This window comes from Numenius arquata, chromosome 5, assembly GCF_964106895.1.
Source record: "Numenius arquata chromosome 5, bNumArq3.hap1.1, whole genome shotgun sequence".
In the NCBI taxonomy this organism is placed as follows: Eukaryota; Metazoa; Chordata; class Aves; order Charadriiformes; family Scolopacidae; genus Numenius; species Numenius arquata.
Genome location: NC_133580.1, coordinates 68,671,089 through 68,690,004, shown reverse-complemented (window position 1 = coordinate 68,690,004; position 18,916 = coordinate 68,671,089). Strand labels below are relative to the sequence as shown.

At 38.3% G+C, this 18,916-nt stretch overlaps 1 protein-coding gene across 1 annotated transcript in view; it reads left to right on the top strand.

The window, feature by feature from the left end:
• ARAP2 (ArfGAP with RhoGAP domain, ankyrin repeat and PH domain 2) overlaps nucleotides 1-18,916 on the top strand; it is a 120,188-nt gene that overhangs the window by 85,879 nt on the left and 15,393 nt on the right. The window contains exons 23-26 of the mRNA XM_074147318.1: nucleotides 395-463; nucleotides 9,733-9,807; nucleotides 10,798-10,915; nucleotides 15,706-15,834. Coding sequence (XP_074003419.1) covers nucleotides 395-463; nucleotides 9,733-9,807; nucleotides 10,798-10,915; nucleotides 15,706-15,834 — 391 coding nt within the window. The remainder of the gene's footprint in view (nucleotides 1-394; nucleotides 464-9,732; nucleotides 9,808-10,797; nucleotides 10,916-15,705; nucleotides 15,835-18,916) is intronic.

Here is an 18,916-nt window from a genome sequence, read left to right as displayed (position 1 = left end):
AATGTGACAGAAAAGATACTATTAGCAGCCATTTGAATTAGCCATTTTGGTTTAAGGTTTCCTTTGCCACTATAACATTGTCTGGCAGTTTTTCATGGTGTCCTCTCTCTTCTATTACGTATTTGGTAGAGATGATACTAATGAGTCCCATCAATGAAGCACTGTTTCTGACTGACAGAACATGATTAACACTATTGCTAATTGTAACAATATTTATTATTGTTACATTACTATTAGTTATTTACTATTGTTAGATGTAAGAATTCCTTTAGATTGATATTTGTATTTATTGTAGCTTATTATATTAAATAAGCCTTTGCTAGTTTATGTTGTAATTTTTACACTAGCTCCCTTATACTTATTAATTGATCAAAATTTATCCATTTTTAAACAGATAAATGATGATCAAGTCAGACAAATGGATATAGAGAACAGCTTTATTACCAGGTGGAAAGACACTCAGGTAAGTGACAAATGTCGACTGGTACGAAAATGATTTTAACAAAGACTAATTTGTTGTTTACAGTTTTTTTTACCTAAATTTCTAAACATAAATTTCTGAGTTTGCCTAGTGACCAGCGTTGTTAATTACAGAGCTGAGGGAAATAAAATGAAATAAAAGAGGAGGCATATACTTTACCGGTTGCTAAGTGCTTTTATTGAGCTTCATAAATTTTACTAGAAGAAAATGGTCAACGTTTGCAAGTGTGAAAGTGATGACCTGTCTTTTTTTAATTTTAAACATGCATTTTAAATACCTTCAAGTGTATATTAATACTTTTATTTCATGAGCTTTGGGTATACCTGATCTCTCTTCATTAGAGTTTCCCCATCCTTTTGAGTTTAAAGCATCTGAATCTTTAGCCGCATCCTATTTTGTGACTGTTTCTAGAACCCTAAAGTACAAATATAATTTGGGGAAGCTTCAGACACAGTCGTAGTCAAACTGAACTTTAGGATACAACATAAGAAAATGAGAGATCTTATGCCACTCATTATCATCTTGAGTTCCAGTCTTACCTGTAAAGGTAACAACTTTTGAATAACTTCAGAGTGGTAAGAAATAGCCAAGTGACAGCATGTTTCACTGTCTGAATGGTATTTGTGTACAGTCCTAATTAAAGCAAAAATGGGTAGATTTCATAACGCTACCAAGGTGGTTGGATTAAGAGCGGTAAAAGAAAATGTAGGAAGCTTAAAAACTTTTTCAGAAATCTGAAGTACTGGAGGAGAAGCTTTCAGTGATTTTGGAGCTTATAGGGTTTTAGAAACTAATAGAAAGCTAGCAGAAAAAAAATCTATAATGCTTTGTCTGTTGGCTGCCTTCCCCCTTCCAGCAACACTTTTGTGGCACGTTGTAAGCCATCATTAAGAAAAAAAGGGTCTTGCAGACACACATTGAAATTGCACGTTCTGTGAATTTGCTATCTGGAGCCTTATTTTTATCTCATATTCCCTTATTGTCTGGGTCAGAGTGGCATGAAGATTTCTGACCATCATGACCCGCTGTCAATGTGCATATCCAAGGCAGAATGCTTATTTCCCTCCTTTTGCTGCCTCTGGGGGAGTGACCAAGTCACTGGGAAACAATTTAAAGTTTATTTCTAGCGCCTGTCTTGCAGAGTGGAAACATCTGCCTTGGTAATGGCAAAAAAAACTACCCCAAATTTGATATCCCTAAAAGCATTCTGCCAGGCAGGGGTTGAAGTATCTTTAATGGAACTTATTGTTTTTGAGGTCCATGAGAAGGACCTTACTGAGATTAGGGAATAGAATTTAGAAGCCTAAGATAATGAAAATGCATAGACTTTTAAATACATTATTTTCTGTGGTTTTACAACGAAAAAAATGCTTGTTACACTATTAATGTTTTTCCAAGCAACTCTGGGAAGCTGTAATGGTTAAATATTTGTAATACCTTCTGGAAAAATTAGGGAGATATGAGAGGAGTTTCATGAGCAGAGACAGAGATAGTGGAGACATTTTGATTAGGCAGGGAGAAAAAAGTAGAAAGGAAATTTGAAGGCTGTTGATGGATTGAATAATACATTAGCAACTGCTGGCTTAGGTGGGTTTGTCTAAAACTGAAGCTGTGAGGAATATAAGGAAGACTCAAATAAAGTGATTTTGTTCTCTATTTTTTCCACCCCAGATACCACTGCGAAATCACCTTTATGAGGTGTATTGTATTTAGAAGGATCCCTATTGAAGAAAGAGAGACTTGCTTTTGTGTTAGGGTTTTGTTTTAAATTAAAAGTTAAGGCTTTCTAAAATTGCTACCTTTTTTTTTTTTTTTTTTTTTTTTCTAAAAAGCTTCCAGCACCTGAAAGGCTAGTCCTCCAAATTTTAAACTTGATAATCAAATTGGAACCTTCGTGAATAATTGGGCCTGTTTGCACTGGTTTCCCTGACTCTCCAGGCTGTTGGGAGGCAGAGTTATAGAAAGATTGAACCAAGGATTTTAATTGTTCTTATTTTACTCTCAGCAAGATCTCTAGCATTAATAATCAACTTTCTAAATTGATGATTACACCTACTGTGTTAATAGACTCTGGCTTGATTTTCATAATACGGATGACTAAGCTTTAAATTCTTTACAAAACCCAATAATATCACTTTAACCTTAAAAACAAAATCTGCTACCTCATCACAGAATTATCAGAGAATCGTAGAATATCTGAAGGTGGAAGGGACCCATAATGGTCATCCAGACCCAACTCCCTGCTCCTCACAGGACTATGTAGAACTTAACCATATGACTTAAGAGCATCATCCAGATCCTTCTTGAAGGTTCCAGGTGCCACGACTTGGGGAGCCTGTTCCAGTGACCGACCAACCACCTTCTAAGTGAAGAATCTTTTCCTAATGTCCAGTCTGAATTTCCCCTGACAGATTTATTCCACTTGTCTAGGCTGGAAGGAACCTGTTGAGGTCATCTAATCTTAATTACACTGCTGCTCAAGTATCGCCTCTTAAAGCAGGTTGCCTAGGACTGTGTCCTGTCAGATTTTGAGTATCTCCAACGATGGAGCCTCTCTGGGCAACTCCTTCCAGTGTTTGCCCATCCTCACAGTGTAATTGTTTTCTTGTGTTAGATTGAATATTGTATGTTTTTAATTTGTGTCCTCTCACTGGCTGTCACTGAGAAGACTATCTCAGTTTCATTCATTCTCTCCCATCAGATATTTGTACACATTGGTGAGATTCCTCCCTAGCCTTCTCATCTCCAGGCTGAACAGTCTCAACTCTTTCAGTCTCTTCCTATGTGAAAGATGCTACAGTCCTTTCATCATCTTGGTGGTTCTTTACTGGACCCTCTCCAGTAGCTCCAGGACACTTGTAGTGAGGAGCCCAACACTGGACACAGTAGTCCAGGTGTGGCCTCACTAGTGCTGAGTAGAAGGGAAGAACTACCTCTCTGGACTTGCTGACGGTGCTTTGCCTCATGTAGCCCAGGAGGCCATTGGCATTCTTTTCTCTAAGGGCACGTTTTTGTCTCATGGTCAGCTTGTGTACTGAGACATCACAGTCCTTCTCAGCAAAGCTGCTTTCCAGCTGGTTATCCCCCAGTGTGTACTGATACCTGGGATTATTCCTTCCAAGGTGCAAGACTTGGATTTCCCCTTGCGGAACTTTATGAGTTTCCTCTCTGCCCAGTCTGTTGAGGTCCTTCTGAATGTGTCAGTCACCTCTCCCAGTTTAGTACCATCTGCAAACTTCTTGAGGATATGCCCTGTCCCATTACCCAGGTCACTGATGAAGGTTAATGGTCTCCTGGCTGTTCAGCCAGTTTTCATTCCATATTACTGTCTACTTACCTAACCTGTGCTTTGTCAATGATAATATAAGAGACGCTGTCAAAGACTTCACTAAAACTGAGGTAAATGACAACTGCTGCTATCTTTTCACCCACTAGTATCTTCACTGTAGAGGATCACGGGTTTGGTGGAGCAGGATTTCCCCTTCATAAATCCATGCTGACTAATTCCAACCACCTTGTTCTCATTCGTGCGCTTGGACACGCTTTCCAGGAGGATTTTCTCAATCACTTTCCCAGGGAATACCTGAGGTGAGATTGACTGGCCTGTAGCTCCCCACAACTTCTTTCTTGAAGATGGGATGGATACTTGAACCCTTCCTGTGAGAGTGACTTTACAGTGATATCAGTGATTCCTTGGCACTTGTGGATCCTACTTGTCAGGCCTCACAGACTTAGGTACATCTAGTTTCTTTAAGTGCTCCTTAACCTGGTCTTCCTCCACTGAGGGTAATCTTCCTTGCTCCAGATCTTCCTTCCAGTTCCAGGGGCCTGGAATTCCTGAAGGTCAGTCTTATCAGTAAAAACTGGGGCAAGGAAGGCACCGAGTAGCTTGACTGCTTCTGTGTGAATTGTCACCTGGTCCCCTGCCCTGTTCAGCAACAGGCCTGTTTTCCTTTGTCTCCCTTTTTCTGTACTGGTAGAGTCCTTTCCTCTTGCCCTTTGCATCCCTTGCAAGCTTCAACTTGAGGTTGGCCTTGGTTTTTCCTCACCTGATTGCTGCCCAATGGGACAGAAGCTCTGCACTTTTCTTGGGTCACCTGTCCCTGCTTCACTCTCTTCTACACTTCATTTGTACCTCTGAGTTCAGTCAGGAGCTCTTTGCTTATCCACTGAGGCCTCATAAATAGAAAAGGATTATTTGCAGTGCTTTATAGTGCTTAAAATTTCGATGGTAGCAGTGAAAAGGCTTCTTATTTTCAGGTGGTGTGCAACTGTCACATTTGTTCTCTTTCATTCTTAACACATTGCTAGAAATGACTACTTTTAGTTTCAGAGAAGATGCTTGTATGAGTAGAACAGAAAATTGAAGAAAATGGCACTTCCTACTTCAGTTTAAAGGGAGAGAAAGGACTAAAACGAAATGCATTAGGAATTTGTGTTTAAATGCATATATTTGAAAATCTATTTTTTTTCATCCCATGGGAAAAAAGGACCCCAAAGAATGTAGAAAATAAGTGCTAAATACTGAGATATGGTGTATAAGAGAGTCTCAGCTGGATATGGAGTCTCCCTGCTGAGCCTCCTAATGTGACATGTCACTGATATTAAATTTGACTGAATCATGTTATCGCCTGGGTTTATCTGTAAATTTTTGCTGTATTCATTAGGTGCTTCCTCAGATAATTTCTAGAGTAAGTTATTACACCACAGCTATGATTTCCACCTCAGAATTTCTATTTTTTTATATTTTTTTCAGGCAAGAGTTATTGTGCTTGCCTACCACAGAGTTGTGAATGTCCAAAGGTCTTAGGTGCAGAAGGGGTGACTTTACCTGAGGTGCAGAAGCTCTCCCTGGCTCGCTCTGTGACCTTGGGAACCCAGATGAGGATTGCTACTGTGAAATTAAACACAGAAAAATCATAGAATCAAAGAATGGTTTGGGCAGGAAATGGTTTGGGCAGGATGATCTTAAAGATCATCCAGTTCCAACGCCCTGCCCTGGGCAGGGACACCTCCCACCAGACCAGGTTGCTCCAAGCCCCCTCCAACCTGGCCTTCAACCCCTCCAGGGATGGGGCAGCCACAGCTTCTCTGGGCAACCTGGGCCAGGCTCTCACCACCCTCACAGCAAAGAAGTTCTTCCCCACATCTCATCTCCATCTCCCCTCTGTCAGTGTCAAACCCTTCCCCCTCCTCCTATGGCTCCCCTCCCTCATCAAGAGTCCCTCCCCAGCTTTCCTGGAGCCCTTTAGGGACTGGAAGGGGCTCTAAGGTCTCCTTGGAGCCTTCTCTTCTCCAGGCTGAACCCCCCCAACTCTCTCAGCCTGTCCACTTGCCCTGGAGAGAATGGCCTTTTTTCTCTTTAAGTTTTCTAAACGAGCAATGGACATCGGAACAAAACCTCTGGCTTTAATGGTTGATAAATTGAAGGTTGAACTGCTTTTAAGGACAGGGACTGCATTCTCTCTGTTATCTCAGCCTGTTACCCCTTGAATATAACAACTGAAGAAGGGAGTCCTCAGGAGCCTGACTGTCATTTGGGGCAACTTGATTGTGCCTATGAACATTTTTCCCATCTGAATTAAGCTCTGGAACATTTTTTTGCCAGTTGCCAATTTTTCAGCGGTGGACATGATTAATGTAACTAGTGTTTCAATTTAAAAATACATTTCTCTGAAACTCCGTGTGTACGTACCATGTGAAATGGATGGACGTGTAATGCCTGGGCCCACTTGAATGCAGAAGGGGGTAATTCTGATCGAAGACGGTACACTCACTGTTATTTCAAAGTATTTCCTGCCCACTGATTAAAGAAGCTTCTTTTAGGTTACAAGGCTGTTTTGAGATTTTCTATACAGCTTTTGCCCTAGAAGAATTCAAGATTTCCCTAACTATGCATAGTGTTAGTAGTTTTTGCTGGGGAAATACATTAGAGCCAGAGCTGGACTAACACTAAGTGCTTTTGAAAAAGATTGACCTTCCTCTTTGTTATATTTTACATTTATGACTTCTGTCATGAATATAAAGTGCATATTACTCAATTTCAAAGACTAGATTATATGGATGCCTACACTTTATATTTTACCAGGCTTGGCCGTATAAACTTCTTCTAAACTGCTGTTGTTAAGTCCAACTTAGCATTTGGTGCTTTCATTAATACCAGGTTGGAAGGGACCTTTCAGATCATTGAGTCCAACCATCAACCCAACACTGACAAAACCCATCACTAACCCATGTCCCTCAGCATCACGTCTGCCCGGCTTTTAGGGCCCCCTCCAGGGATGGGGACTCCACCACTGCCCTGGGCAGCCTGGTCCAAGGCTTGACAACCCTTTGAGTGTAAAAATTTTTCCTAATATCCAATCTAACCCTCCCCTGGTTCAACTTGAGGCTGTTTCCTCCTGTCCCATCGCCTGTTCCTTGGGAGAAGAGACCAACCCTCATTTTGCTACATCCTCCTTTCAGGGAGTTGTAGAGAGCAATAAACATTTTCAGAATAGAAGCAGCCTGTAAGGAGTGTGCAAGACCATCCATATGGAAGACTTGCACACGCAGACCATGTAGTGTGGAGGCTGGACTTCAGGTTTATGCAGAAGAGGTAGCTCTTTGGGATCTTCTTTGGGTAGGCTTCTGGTTACTGTTAAAACTGTTGGCATGGTGCAGCCCACAGTGTGGGTGGTTGCCAAATTAGGCCTCAAGCAGCCACAATTAAGAATTGTGTGTAAGAATCCATTTAACATCTGACAGTCTGACATTATTGCATCAGAATGTGTGCATATTTGTGGAAAATTCTTCCAGTGGTGCCCAGTGACAGGACAAAAGGGAACGGCACAAAGTTGAACATAGGAAGTTCCATCTAAACATGAGGAGGAACTTCTTTCCTGTGAGGGTGGCAGAGCCCTGGAACAGGCTGCCCAGAGAGGTGGTGGACTCTCCATCCTGGAGGTATTTAAGAAATGTGTAGACATGGCACTTCAGGGCATGCTCTAGTGCCCGAGCTTGTTGGTTTGTGTGTGGTTGTGGGTATTTGTTTTGGTTTGGTTTTGGTGTTTGGTGTTCTGGGATTTTTTTGGGGGTTTTTTTGGTTTTGGTGGTGTGGGTTTTTTTTGTTTTTTTTTTTTTGTTGGTTGGAATCGATGATCTCAAAGGTCCCATCCAACCAAAAATATTCTGTGATTCTGTGATCTCTGGAGACATTCCAAACCCACCTGGACACGTTCCTGTGCAACCTGCTTTGGGTGACCCTGCTCTGGCAGGGGGTTGGACTAGATGATCTCCAGATGTTCCTTCCAACCACAACCATTCTGTGATTCTATGAAAATCAGGGATGCAGGTACTAAATACATTTCAGTATAGGGGTTGCTATAGTAGTATTATCTCCAGGCCAGTGATGCAGAGTGTTCAGGGAATAACCCAACCAAATTTCTGCTGAAGGCCTGGATGTTCTCATGTCTGAAATATGGCTGAAGTTCCATTCCAGGTGGCACTTCATTAGCCGCTCTTCATTTTCTGTCCACCATATACTTACCCCAGCTGTTTCTCTTTGCTGCTGTAATTTATATCACATTTTCTCTCCATACAGTTGTTTACATGAGCCCAGTGGAAATCAAATGTCAGCTTCATTCTTATTTCCAACCTTTTTCTGTAATATCATCTGAAAAGCAAATTTTACAACTAAATGAGCTTTTTTGAGTCTGTGCCACTATAATTAAGCAGCTTTCTTCAAAGTACCTTTGTAATGTTTTTCCTCACAAATGTTTCCATTAGTTTTCTATTCTCAGAGGCTAAACTAACTTTAAAGTCACCGTTTTTCAGAATGTTAATGTTCTTTAAAATTGAGTGCTGCCATTTATTTTTCTATAGAAATATAGTTTGAGCTTCTGTAAATTAGTCAAAATGTATCCCCACGCTCACCTGTTCCTATCATTTTCTCTGTATCTTATTCTGTATATGAAGTTATTTTACTTTTCTTAACCTCGTCCTGTTTGTTGTAATATATAAGTAGCATCACTGAATACTGTTCTCAAAATTAAGACACAAATTGTTGTTCTTTAATTTGATTATTAATTCTTCATATTGGCTTATTAATAAAAGGGTACACCTGCTGAAAGGCCCATTTTTCTGGCTTAGTTTTTCTTCCTATGCTATCATCACCATGTATTTAGTGTTAGAAAGTATTTTTTTACTGGGATGAATTACAATCTTCTGAAGATGCTTATCACTATGCTGCAAGGGAAGTAAAACAGGCAAAACCTGAAAGCATTTTTAACTGTAGAAAAGTAATTTTTCATCCATGAAGATAAATTTCTTGTCATAGATTAGCAAATACACTAATGATGGAAAATACTAAATTCCTTTTCATGAATGAGATTTTCCTCCTTCATCATAAAATGATGGATTTACTGACTTTCCAGTTTCTTTGTAAGTTTAATATTGTTAGACATTCTTAAATTATGTTTGTTGGTATTGAGTATATTAAGCTATTATATATTATGTAGTACATTTTCTTTATCTAGTTAGACATGGAATGCAGATATCTCTCCAACAAATTTGCAGAGCTGTATTTAAGAGGTTGATAACAAGAGCATTTTTTTTGATTCCTTTTTTAACTATGCAATGACAAATTTTCATTGTCAGTCTTTGTAGTAACAAATTGTGATTATCTGGATAGGTACATATGGATATATGACCATTTATTCGGTTATTTGTAAATTTTCCTCTGATTTTTAACAAACTCATTTTAGTTTGGAATTCCTGTCCTGTCCTTTTTCATGGTTTTAAATTCTATTGATCTGGTTTGGCTCTGAAGTGATCCTGGCTAAGCTCTAAATCACAGTTATGGTTCTGGCAGTTTAAGATACTAAGGTACATGCAGTCTTAGACTTTGTAATCTTAAATATCAATTTAAAATTCCCATTTAATTAATTTCTCCCTGGTTTTCCTGCTCTTGAATGTATGGTTGTACAGTGTGTTCCTTTTGTTTGATATTATTCTGTTGGATTTAGGCAGGTTTTGAATTTTCCTCCTGAATCTGTGAATAGAGTTGGTTTTTTCCTTACACTTGTCAAACTAAAGTGAATATAGTGCAGGTTTTCCCATTCGAGTCAACATTTGGACTATCTTTGTAGGTAAGTGGGTGGAAAAAGAAGTTTGAGTTTAGTAGACTAGATAGTAATTGTACTTTTCCTATTTAAAAGGATATTTTAAATATTTTTAAGACAGCCTAATTTTTTTGTTTTGTTTTGTTTTAGGTTTCTCAAGCTGGAGATCTGCTTATCGAAGTTTATGTGGAAAGAAAGGAGCCAGACTGTAGTATTATCATCAGGGTTAGTGTACAAAAGTGGTACAGTGTTTTCACTATGCACTTTCTCATGAAGCACGCCAAATTTATTTTCATACGTGTTTTTATATAATTGCATAACGCAAGTATGAATTTATATCTATCACTATTCTTTTAAATATTTTTTTAAATTTTCTCTGTTGCCTAAATTTTATAAAGACTGATTATTACCTTTTTTTAAGGAGAATTTTATGATAAAATTTTAAAGGGGAGGTGCTTGAACTAGATGATCTTAAAGGTCCCTTCCAACCTAGACAATTCTATGATTCTATGTTGTTAGTTTAGTTTTACTGCAATAAACAATGGTATAAATTCTCGCAGCTGTATGGGTGCAACACACAAGAATAGTAACAAATACACAGTTAACGCTGGTTTTGTTCAATCGTACAAGGCCATTTAAGTGACCTTCCTCCTGATTCTTCTTTCTGCCAGTGGCTGTCTGCTTTCCTCGAGTGCTAGCAAACCAAAGATTGTTACTGTATAATTGAGATTTTTCAGCCTTGTAACTGGTAGTGTATTTTAAACACACTCCTCTCCATGTAGTCATCCTCTATTGTTTGGATGATGAAGAAAAAATATTTCATTTCTGTAATGACAAAAGACAGATATTGTTAAGAAGGAAGTAGAAAAAAATGGTACTTTTATAATATCTACCTTCCCATACCCAAGAAAACATATCAAGGCTTTTTTTTTTTTTTTTTTCTTTTTTTTCCCTAATTTTTCAAGGTTAGAGAAAAGGGGTTTCAAGTTCCTGAGTTATCAGTCAGCTAAAAATTATAACTTTCCTTATTTTGTTCCATGAAATCAAAGCGTGCTGGGGTCTGACAAATAATTTATGGGTTTCCAACTCAGTAAATCTGTTGCTGGTTTGTTTGGTTTTTTTTTAAGTGAATTGCAGGGAGGAAAATTTTGAAAAAAATAATTCATAAATCAGTAGTTGTAATATATTATAAACTGTACTCAAATTGTATTACAGGTATCACCTTTGATGGAAGCAGAAGAATTAACTAATGATGTTTTAGGAATCAAAAACATTATTCCCAACAAAGATGATATTTGGGCTGCTTTTGAAGTCCTTGAAAATGGAGAACTAGGTTAGTGACGCTTAGATTTGTGCATGTTCATCAAATGTTATTATTTTTATTTTTCAATACTGAACATAATCAAAAGCTTAGTTAAAGAGTTACTAAAAAGCTCACAGAAACAAAACAAAAATGACCCTTTGTGCCACTGTTCTACATGTGATTACTGGGGTATCTACATGATTTCTTTTTACACTTTGCCAGAAGTAATGTGATGAATTGTTTTAAAATGCTTATAAATTGGGGGCGGAAAAAATGTTCTTTATATTACTCTGCTTCGCAGTTCATTACTCATCAGCTATAGTAAAGTAGGTCTTCAAAGAAGAAACTTATTTTCATTAGAATGTCAGCAGTTCATTTTACAAGGAATAACGTTTTTCAGAAAATACGTGTAATACTTAGGGGAAAAGATCTTTTTTATTATTTAGTCAATTATTTTATCTGTCTAGATGAAAAAGGAGGCCTAAAGTGTGTAATCCTGCGTTATGGCAAGTGGCATTATGGTATATTTATCAGAATGTTGAAACATCTGTTTTAAATATGGTTCTGCTACCGACAGGAGCGAATGTCACACGGTCACAGTATTCATGAATCATAACGAGGTTTTAACATTGGGAGCACTTAATGTGTGCTGGAGCTCGTACTTTATTGCTAGAGATACTTGACATAAAGTAATAGAGTTTTTTTTTTTTTTTTTAATCCAAACATAGTATTTTGGTGAGTATTCATCATCTGATTTTTGAAGAATAAATGGGGGACAGAAATATACGTTTAGGAAAAAGCAATGCCTTTTTGCACTTCATAAGTTGCTGCTCTTACTATTTCATGTTACAGAAGTGGACTGCGGACTAGTTCGTTTCTGTAGTGAAGATATGTATTTTCAAGTTAAAGAAAAAAAAAACCAAAGAAAATGGAGAAAACAAAGATTACTAAATGTTTCAGGATTGTTTGAATAGGTTTTTTTGTACTCGATTTTCAGATGTGCTTTCAATCATCTCTTCAGATTTACTAATATTCCTGATATATCCGGGCTTGACCTTGGCAGGAGCAATAGCGACATGGAAGTGCATTCTCCTTTTTGACTAAAATAAATGATCCTGATCCCTCTTTGCATCTTGCGGCCTCCTGGGGTTGCTGGGTAGAGCTGTGACGTACAGAATTCATTTCTAGATCCATAGATGCGAGTGTCGCCTGACAAAGAAAGCTGGCATCTATTAACTTTAGAGGAGTCCTGATAACTCCTACAAGTACTCTAGAAATCCTATTTCCGTTGACTGAGTAATGGAAAAATTTGAAGAGGGATTTTTATTTTCTTAATATATAACACTTGCTGGCAAATGAAAACTAAACAAGATATGGCCAGGAGAACGTAAAAGTAAATACAAAAGATGGACCCCACAGCAGCTTCTTGAGGTATTTGGGTGCAACAACTAGTATTTTTAGTGTTGCCTGAGCTAATGGCTGTGGCATATTGGCCAAATTAACTTTAAAGTGAGATGCTACGAGCCCAGTATAGGACAGTAAATACTGGCAGGGGTTTATAGCATAACCCATTGAAACAAGAGTTGACAACGCAAAGCAGAAATGACACACCAGTGTTTCAAAACCAAAAGAAACAAGCAAAAAGCAAACTAAATAAGGTCCCAATTCAGTGCCCAGCTCAAATCAGTAGAGGCTGCGTTGGTGAAATGTTTGCTTTATGGAGCCCTTTCTGGAAGAATCTGTGCATCAGAGCAGGTGAACTGAATTAATGATGATGAAAAATAGAATTAATGCATCTAGTAAGGGGCACTTACTCAGACTCCTGTGGTGCTATAGCTGAATGTAGCAGATTTTCAAAAAGTCTGGAACACAGAGAAAATGAAAGAGAAAAATAATCTGTGACACTAAAGAACTAAAAAATTCCTTGAGTCTTTGCTGCTGTAAATAGATTTTACTGGCATCATTTAATGAACATCATTGAACATTACCTAATCTAAGGCATTTGTAAATAAGTAGAGATTCTGACACGTCACGATAGAAACAAAATTCACTTATTTGCTTCAAACATACATTAATGATCACGGTGTCTTTCTAATATAAAAGAATTTTCTACTTGTCTTCCCTCCATGGTGTGGTACCTGCCCAGTGCCTGGTGGTGTTCGGTTTGTGGAGTTCGGACACTCAATCCTGGAGTTTTATGAGAGTTATTTTACTTTTTAAGAGAATACTGCCCTGAAAACGAACCCTGAGAAGGCAAGAAAATTAGAAACTTACATTTTTTAAAAAGTAATTTTCTCCTGATGGCTAATGTTGTTTAAGGTGAAAATGACTGGTTTTGGATATTTACCGGCATATGATGACCTAAGTAAAAGGGTAATTGCACGTCTGTGCAATTGACTGCTTGCTCTTCAAAATACTAAAATTGCAATATTGAAAGTCAACTAAATTATTTGCATATAGAAAAGTTTAAATAATTGATAATTTTATCTAACCTAATGCTGAACATTCAATACCATATGCTTTTACAGAATAGGGTGTATATGGTTTTTTTTTAGTAATTTGTGCTTGATGGATAGTTTGTAAATGAGGTGTGTTGCCAGTAAAATAGCTAATGCATTTCAGCACGATGATTTATGTACCGCGTAATCCATGATGACAGATGGTCTTAAATGTAACTATAAATAAAACAGTAGGTGTTTACTCCGGGAGTGCTGGCGTTCCAGGAAGATGTGGTGATTTGCCAGTGTTTCCTGCCTTTGAGTTGTAAAGTTCTTCTCCTTAAAATGGATTTTTCTCTCTTGTACAAAGGCAACAAGTCGTTTTAACTTTATCACATCAGAGTCCACAGTTTCCCAAAAGTTAAGACATTTTAGAAGCTTGACCATTGAAATAAAAAAAAATGGAGTTATAAAGTAGGGATTGAGTTGCTGTCTGCAGAATGATATTTTTTTGCAAGGCTGCTTTATTGTCATGTCTGAATAAAAAAAAATATTTATATAAGTGGTATAGCAACTCTACAGGTAAGGTAGGTTTTTTGCATCCCAAAACAGCGGTAGGGTTTTTTTGTCACTTGAGTGTGCTATTTGTGGCTGCCGCTTCCTGAAGCTCTGGTGTTCAGGTGTTCAGGAAAATATGTTCTGCTGGAGTGTGGTGCCGGACAGTCCCAAAGCAGCTGTTGACATTTCATATTTGTCTGCTCCAGCAGAAATGAAAAATGAGGTTATGGTGACATACTTTTCCCGTCAGTACTCAAGAGACACGGGGCTAGACTGCCTGACCCAACATGACACGGGTGTGACTTTCCAGGTGCTGTATCCAGCTCTTCTCAAGGCCTGACCCACATAAATTGGTATCCAAATGGGAGCTCAGAACTTTTGGAAAAAAAATCTCTCTTTGGAGATGAAATGATAATTGTATCCATTGCTCAAAGTTGTAGCCCACAGAATCACAGAGTTGTAGGGGTTAGAAGGGGTGTCTGGAGATCATCTCGTCCAACCCCCTGCCACAGCAGGATCACCCAGAGCAGGTCCCACAGGAACATGTCCAGGTGGGTTTGGAATGTCTCCAGAGAAGGAGACTCCACCACCTCTTTGGGCAGCCTGTTCCAGGGCTCTGCCACCCTCACAGCAAAGAAGTTCCTCCTCATGGTGAGATGGAACTTCCTATGTTCAACTTTGTGCCCGTTACCTCTTGTCCTGAACAAAGCCATCAATAAGGTTTTTGTGCTTTCATGAATTATAGTACGTGCTCCCTGCTGAGCACCTGAAAGCTTTCAGGGGTGTGTGTGCGGAGTAAGGATTAATTTAGAGAGGAACTGTATGGTCTCCATCCACATCGGTGTTGCTTTCTGTGATACCTCAGGCTGTGTTGCAGTACGTGTCGCACTTGGATTTCTGCTGGATCTGGGAATGCAGAGTTAGGGAGTATTTGCAAGATCTTTCCTACTTTCATTTGGTGTATGAACTGGGGGTTGTGTGGAATACTGGCTGGACATTCTTATCACTGCCGGTTTTCCATCCTGCAAAAGGGTCTCTGAGTTTCTCTTTGAGGATGGATGATACCTATCAACAAATGCGTGTTTGAGCAACAGAAGTGTTGAAGTGCACCCAAACAATCTATTCTATACCTTTGTCTACTGGTATTTTAATCTTGCTGTACTCTTTTTGTGAGGTTGGAATGTAAAAGAGCAAGTCTGGAAATTCCCCAACCACAGCAAGAGGGAGAAGACCTAGTTAAGACAATATACTTTTCCCCTCCTAGTAAAAGGAATTTAATAAAACTAAGAGTCTGTCTCTGTCTGCTTTGATCATTAACAGACAGTATAATCTATATCAATTGGGGTTTTTTTTCACTGCAACTGCTCCACATTCTTTGGGTTTTGATTGCAGAGTGTTGGTAGTGCTGATGACCCATCTTTGGGCCTAGGCCAGCGAGGCCCAGTGTAGCTGCAGGTCTCCGCTCAGTTTCATCATATTTAGGTGTGCCCTGTGTGTGCCAAACTTTTGTATTTAGTGTCTTTATGGGAGAAAATATTCATAACTCAATACGGAAGAGTCATTGAACGTTTGACTGCTGCTTGTTTAATTTGATATTCATTACCTGTGCAGACCCTGCCAGCAGAATTGTTGCTGCAGAAAGTCAATGAAGTACCTAATTGTCTTATTTTGAAAGCAGTGTTCTTCTTCTACAGCTCAAAATGAATGAGACAGTGTTGTGTATAGGCATGGGTGTCTTCTAAGGGCTTCCAACGTTGGTGTGCTTTTTTTTTTTTTTTTTTTAAAGTTCAACATATTTATTTGTTTTCCTCTGGTGTTTTTCAGAACGTCCTCTGCATTATACAGAGAATGTACTAGAACGAGTTCTTCACTGGAGTTCACTACCCGAGCCTGGCACTGCATATCTGATAATAAAGAGATTTCTAACAGCAGACATGATAAAACTCTACAGCGGTACGTATATTTTTAAAACTTAGAGATTTCATGTGGGGACATGAGGATGGCAATTATTTTATAGCTGTTTCATTGGGGCAAAATGTCCCAGAGCGTCTGGATTACTGCTGCTTTATAAAAGTTACTGATTTACTGAGGGTTGGGCTGACTTCTTTTTAAGACATAGACATTATGGGTATTCATGTTTTTACAATAATCATATAATGATTACATTATCTATAAAGCATATATTTTCTACATAATTATGTAATTATTTTATATGTTGATGATAATAATAATTTCTATTTTATAACCCGATGCCTCCAAACTACAAAGCTAATTAGAATGAAATACTTGAGCAACTGAATGACTTGGAAAGATTGGGCCTTTAAAAAGGACGAGGAATTTAGATCTGACACTTGAGAGGAAACATAGGTCAAATATATAGTGGAAAAATCTGATTTATGTGCTGCCCAGTCCTATTTTGTTGGGTTTTTTTTACATAATACCTGGATTTAAGTCTCCCATGTAATAATATGTAGTATTTGCTTTGAGGGAAGCAGGAGTTTAGAAGGTAAACATGCCCCAAAATTAGTGTCCCATTTTCAAGCAGTTGGAACCCTGTGTCTGTGACCGTCCAACATGCAACGGTGACACTGGATGCTTGGTTTAACACCCATCTGATTTTAAGTAGCGACTTATTCAATTATGTCATCTTTTCTTTTCCTCTCTTCCCCATATACAGAGGTATTAATCTCTCCATCTACGTATCTTTTCTGTCTTGATTTCAAGAAGTAAAAGTTAGACTATTATGCTTATTCTTCTGAAAGTAATAACCTTGTCTCCTCATCCTTTATTCCTGTAAAAGCATATTCCACAAATATGAACCAGCCTTAACAAATGTGCTATTCGTGGCTTTTAGGTTTCTCTAAACGTGTCGTAGCAGAGAGTGAATAGAGAGAAATGCCCTACTTCATTAAAAGCTTGATATAAGAAATCCCATCACCTCCCTCGGTGTGTGTTGAGGTATAATAAGAGAAGGAAATGGGTCACAAGGACTGTGTGAACCACTGCTCTGAGAAACACATCAGGATTAAACTAATGTCAATTTAAAATTTATATAGCACTGTTTAAAGGGCGGATCTGCCATTTACTCTCCTCCTTCTCTTCTAATTTCTACATCCATTTGTTGTCCTAACCCATCACAGTAATTGTTTGTGTCAATTCTATTCAGTTTGACCTTAGTCTAAACACACTGACTTTTGACTGAACGTTTACATTTACTGGCCCTTTCTTGGTGTGAGTGTGTGAAAATAATTAAAACCCTATTTATTAAGTTATATTGGTTTTCTTAGTGGCTTGAAGGGAAAAAAATCTCTGTCGTATTGCAGACTTACGGTATTGATCTCTGCAAACTACATGACAGTAATCTTTTCTTGAAAGTGGAATTGTCATTTTAAGGAACTTTCATATGGCATACATAGTTTAATTTCTAAAACGTTACCTTTTCTAACTGGATCTTGTTATAAGAAAATAATGTTTAAAATAAACACATTTCTGCAGTAATTTCATCTTGTTAGAGTTTTTGAGTCCACTTTTAGCTTGTAAATGTACTCTGAAACATTGGCAATACTGAGGAGCAAGTTCAGTAGCTTCAATAAAATACTATATATATTAAACGTAGGTGAAGATGCACAGAAAATCTGCACCATTCACCCACATCTTGCACTTGCAGGAATCTACAGGTTTATTGTTTCTATTTCTAATCTTGGATCTCTGCACTCTGTTAAAACAAGCAAGCAGCTATTTCAGGACAAAAATATATGGGGTTTTTTAGATAAATATTGTGCTTTCATCATTAGGTAGAGTCAGAGCGAGAAAAGACAGAGGATGAGGTCATTGGGGAAAGGATGCTCCCAGTGCCTAGAGGAGGAGCAGCTGTGGTTTGCACTGGGGCTTTCCATCTCAAAGGGCACAAGAAATAACCACTGGCTTGAAGGAAGACGGGAAGACCTTCAGCTTTTCAGTCTTTTACGCTCTTTCTGTGGATAATTCCTCCTTGCTGAGCAGTAGTGCTGAGGCCAGATGTGCAACCACTGCTATTAGAAGTATTTTTTTGGAATAGTGGATTCAGCCCCTACAAATGGACAACTGGCTGGACGGATGTCCTCCTCCTCTGCAGTAAAATCAATAGGACTGTGGTCATGTTATGCATACTATGTTTATAACTAAATTCCATGGATTTCCCTTGGTTCTCTGATTGATGTTAAAATCTTACAGACTAAATTACGATATTCCTGACCTTGTTTTCTGCTAATGTTACCTCAGAGCTTTGTGTCGTCAGCACTTTGCTCCTTTTTCTTCCAGATACTTTAATGATATTTGAAATAATTTGGTTCCATGGTGAGCCTAAAGGAACGGCTCTCTTAGCCTCATTTCATCTTGGCAACTTATCATTGTCTTCCCTGTCAGTGCAACTTTTCCCATGTTCTTTATACATAGTACATTCTCCTTTTTGATAATTATTACACTCGTTCTCACTTCATCTATTTTAAACTAATTTCTCATGTTGTGCAATATCAAACGTTGCATTGAGGTCTAGATGTGTATTTTCTCTTGTCTAGAAATCAACTTTCCTTTCCAAGGAAAAAAAGCATTGGTTTTTTTTTTTGTGTTGATACGTTTCAGTAAATACGTGGTGAGTTTTTCCACTTTTCTCCAGATTTTTACTTATTCTCTCTTGAGAAGATATTTCATGCTTCTTGCAGGAGCGTTCTTTCAAGTGCTGTTCAGAAGGGCAAGGTGTGCATTACATTTTGGTATAAGAGATACTCAGTGCAGCTTAGTTCTATTTCAAGACCCTTTTTCTTCTCCTTACCTGAAAATTTCACACATTAAAGTTTTATTTGTTAGAAAAATAGGAGAGAATAGCTTCACTGTAAAGTGTGTGTGTGTAGGTCCTTGAAATTTTACCAGTAAAGACTTGTGTAATTTTGAGTGGGAAGTATTGATTTCTGAGAACAGGGGCTATTATTCAGAGATATTCTTTGAAACGCAAACTTCGAAACCATAGGTGACTCAAACCTGAATGGATGGAGTTGCA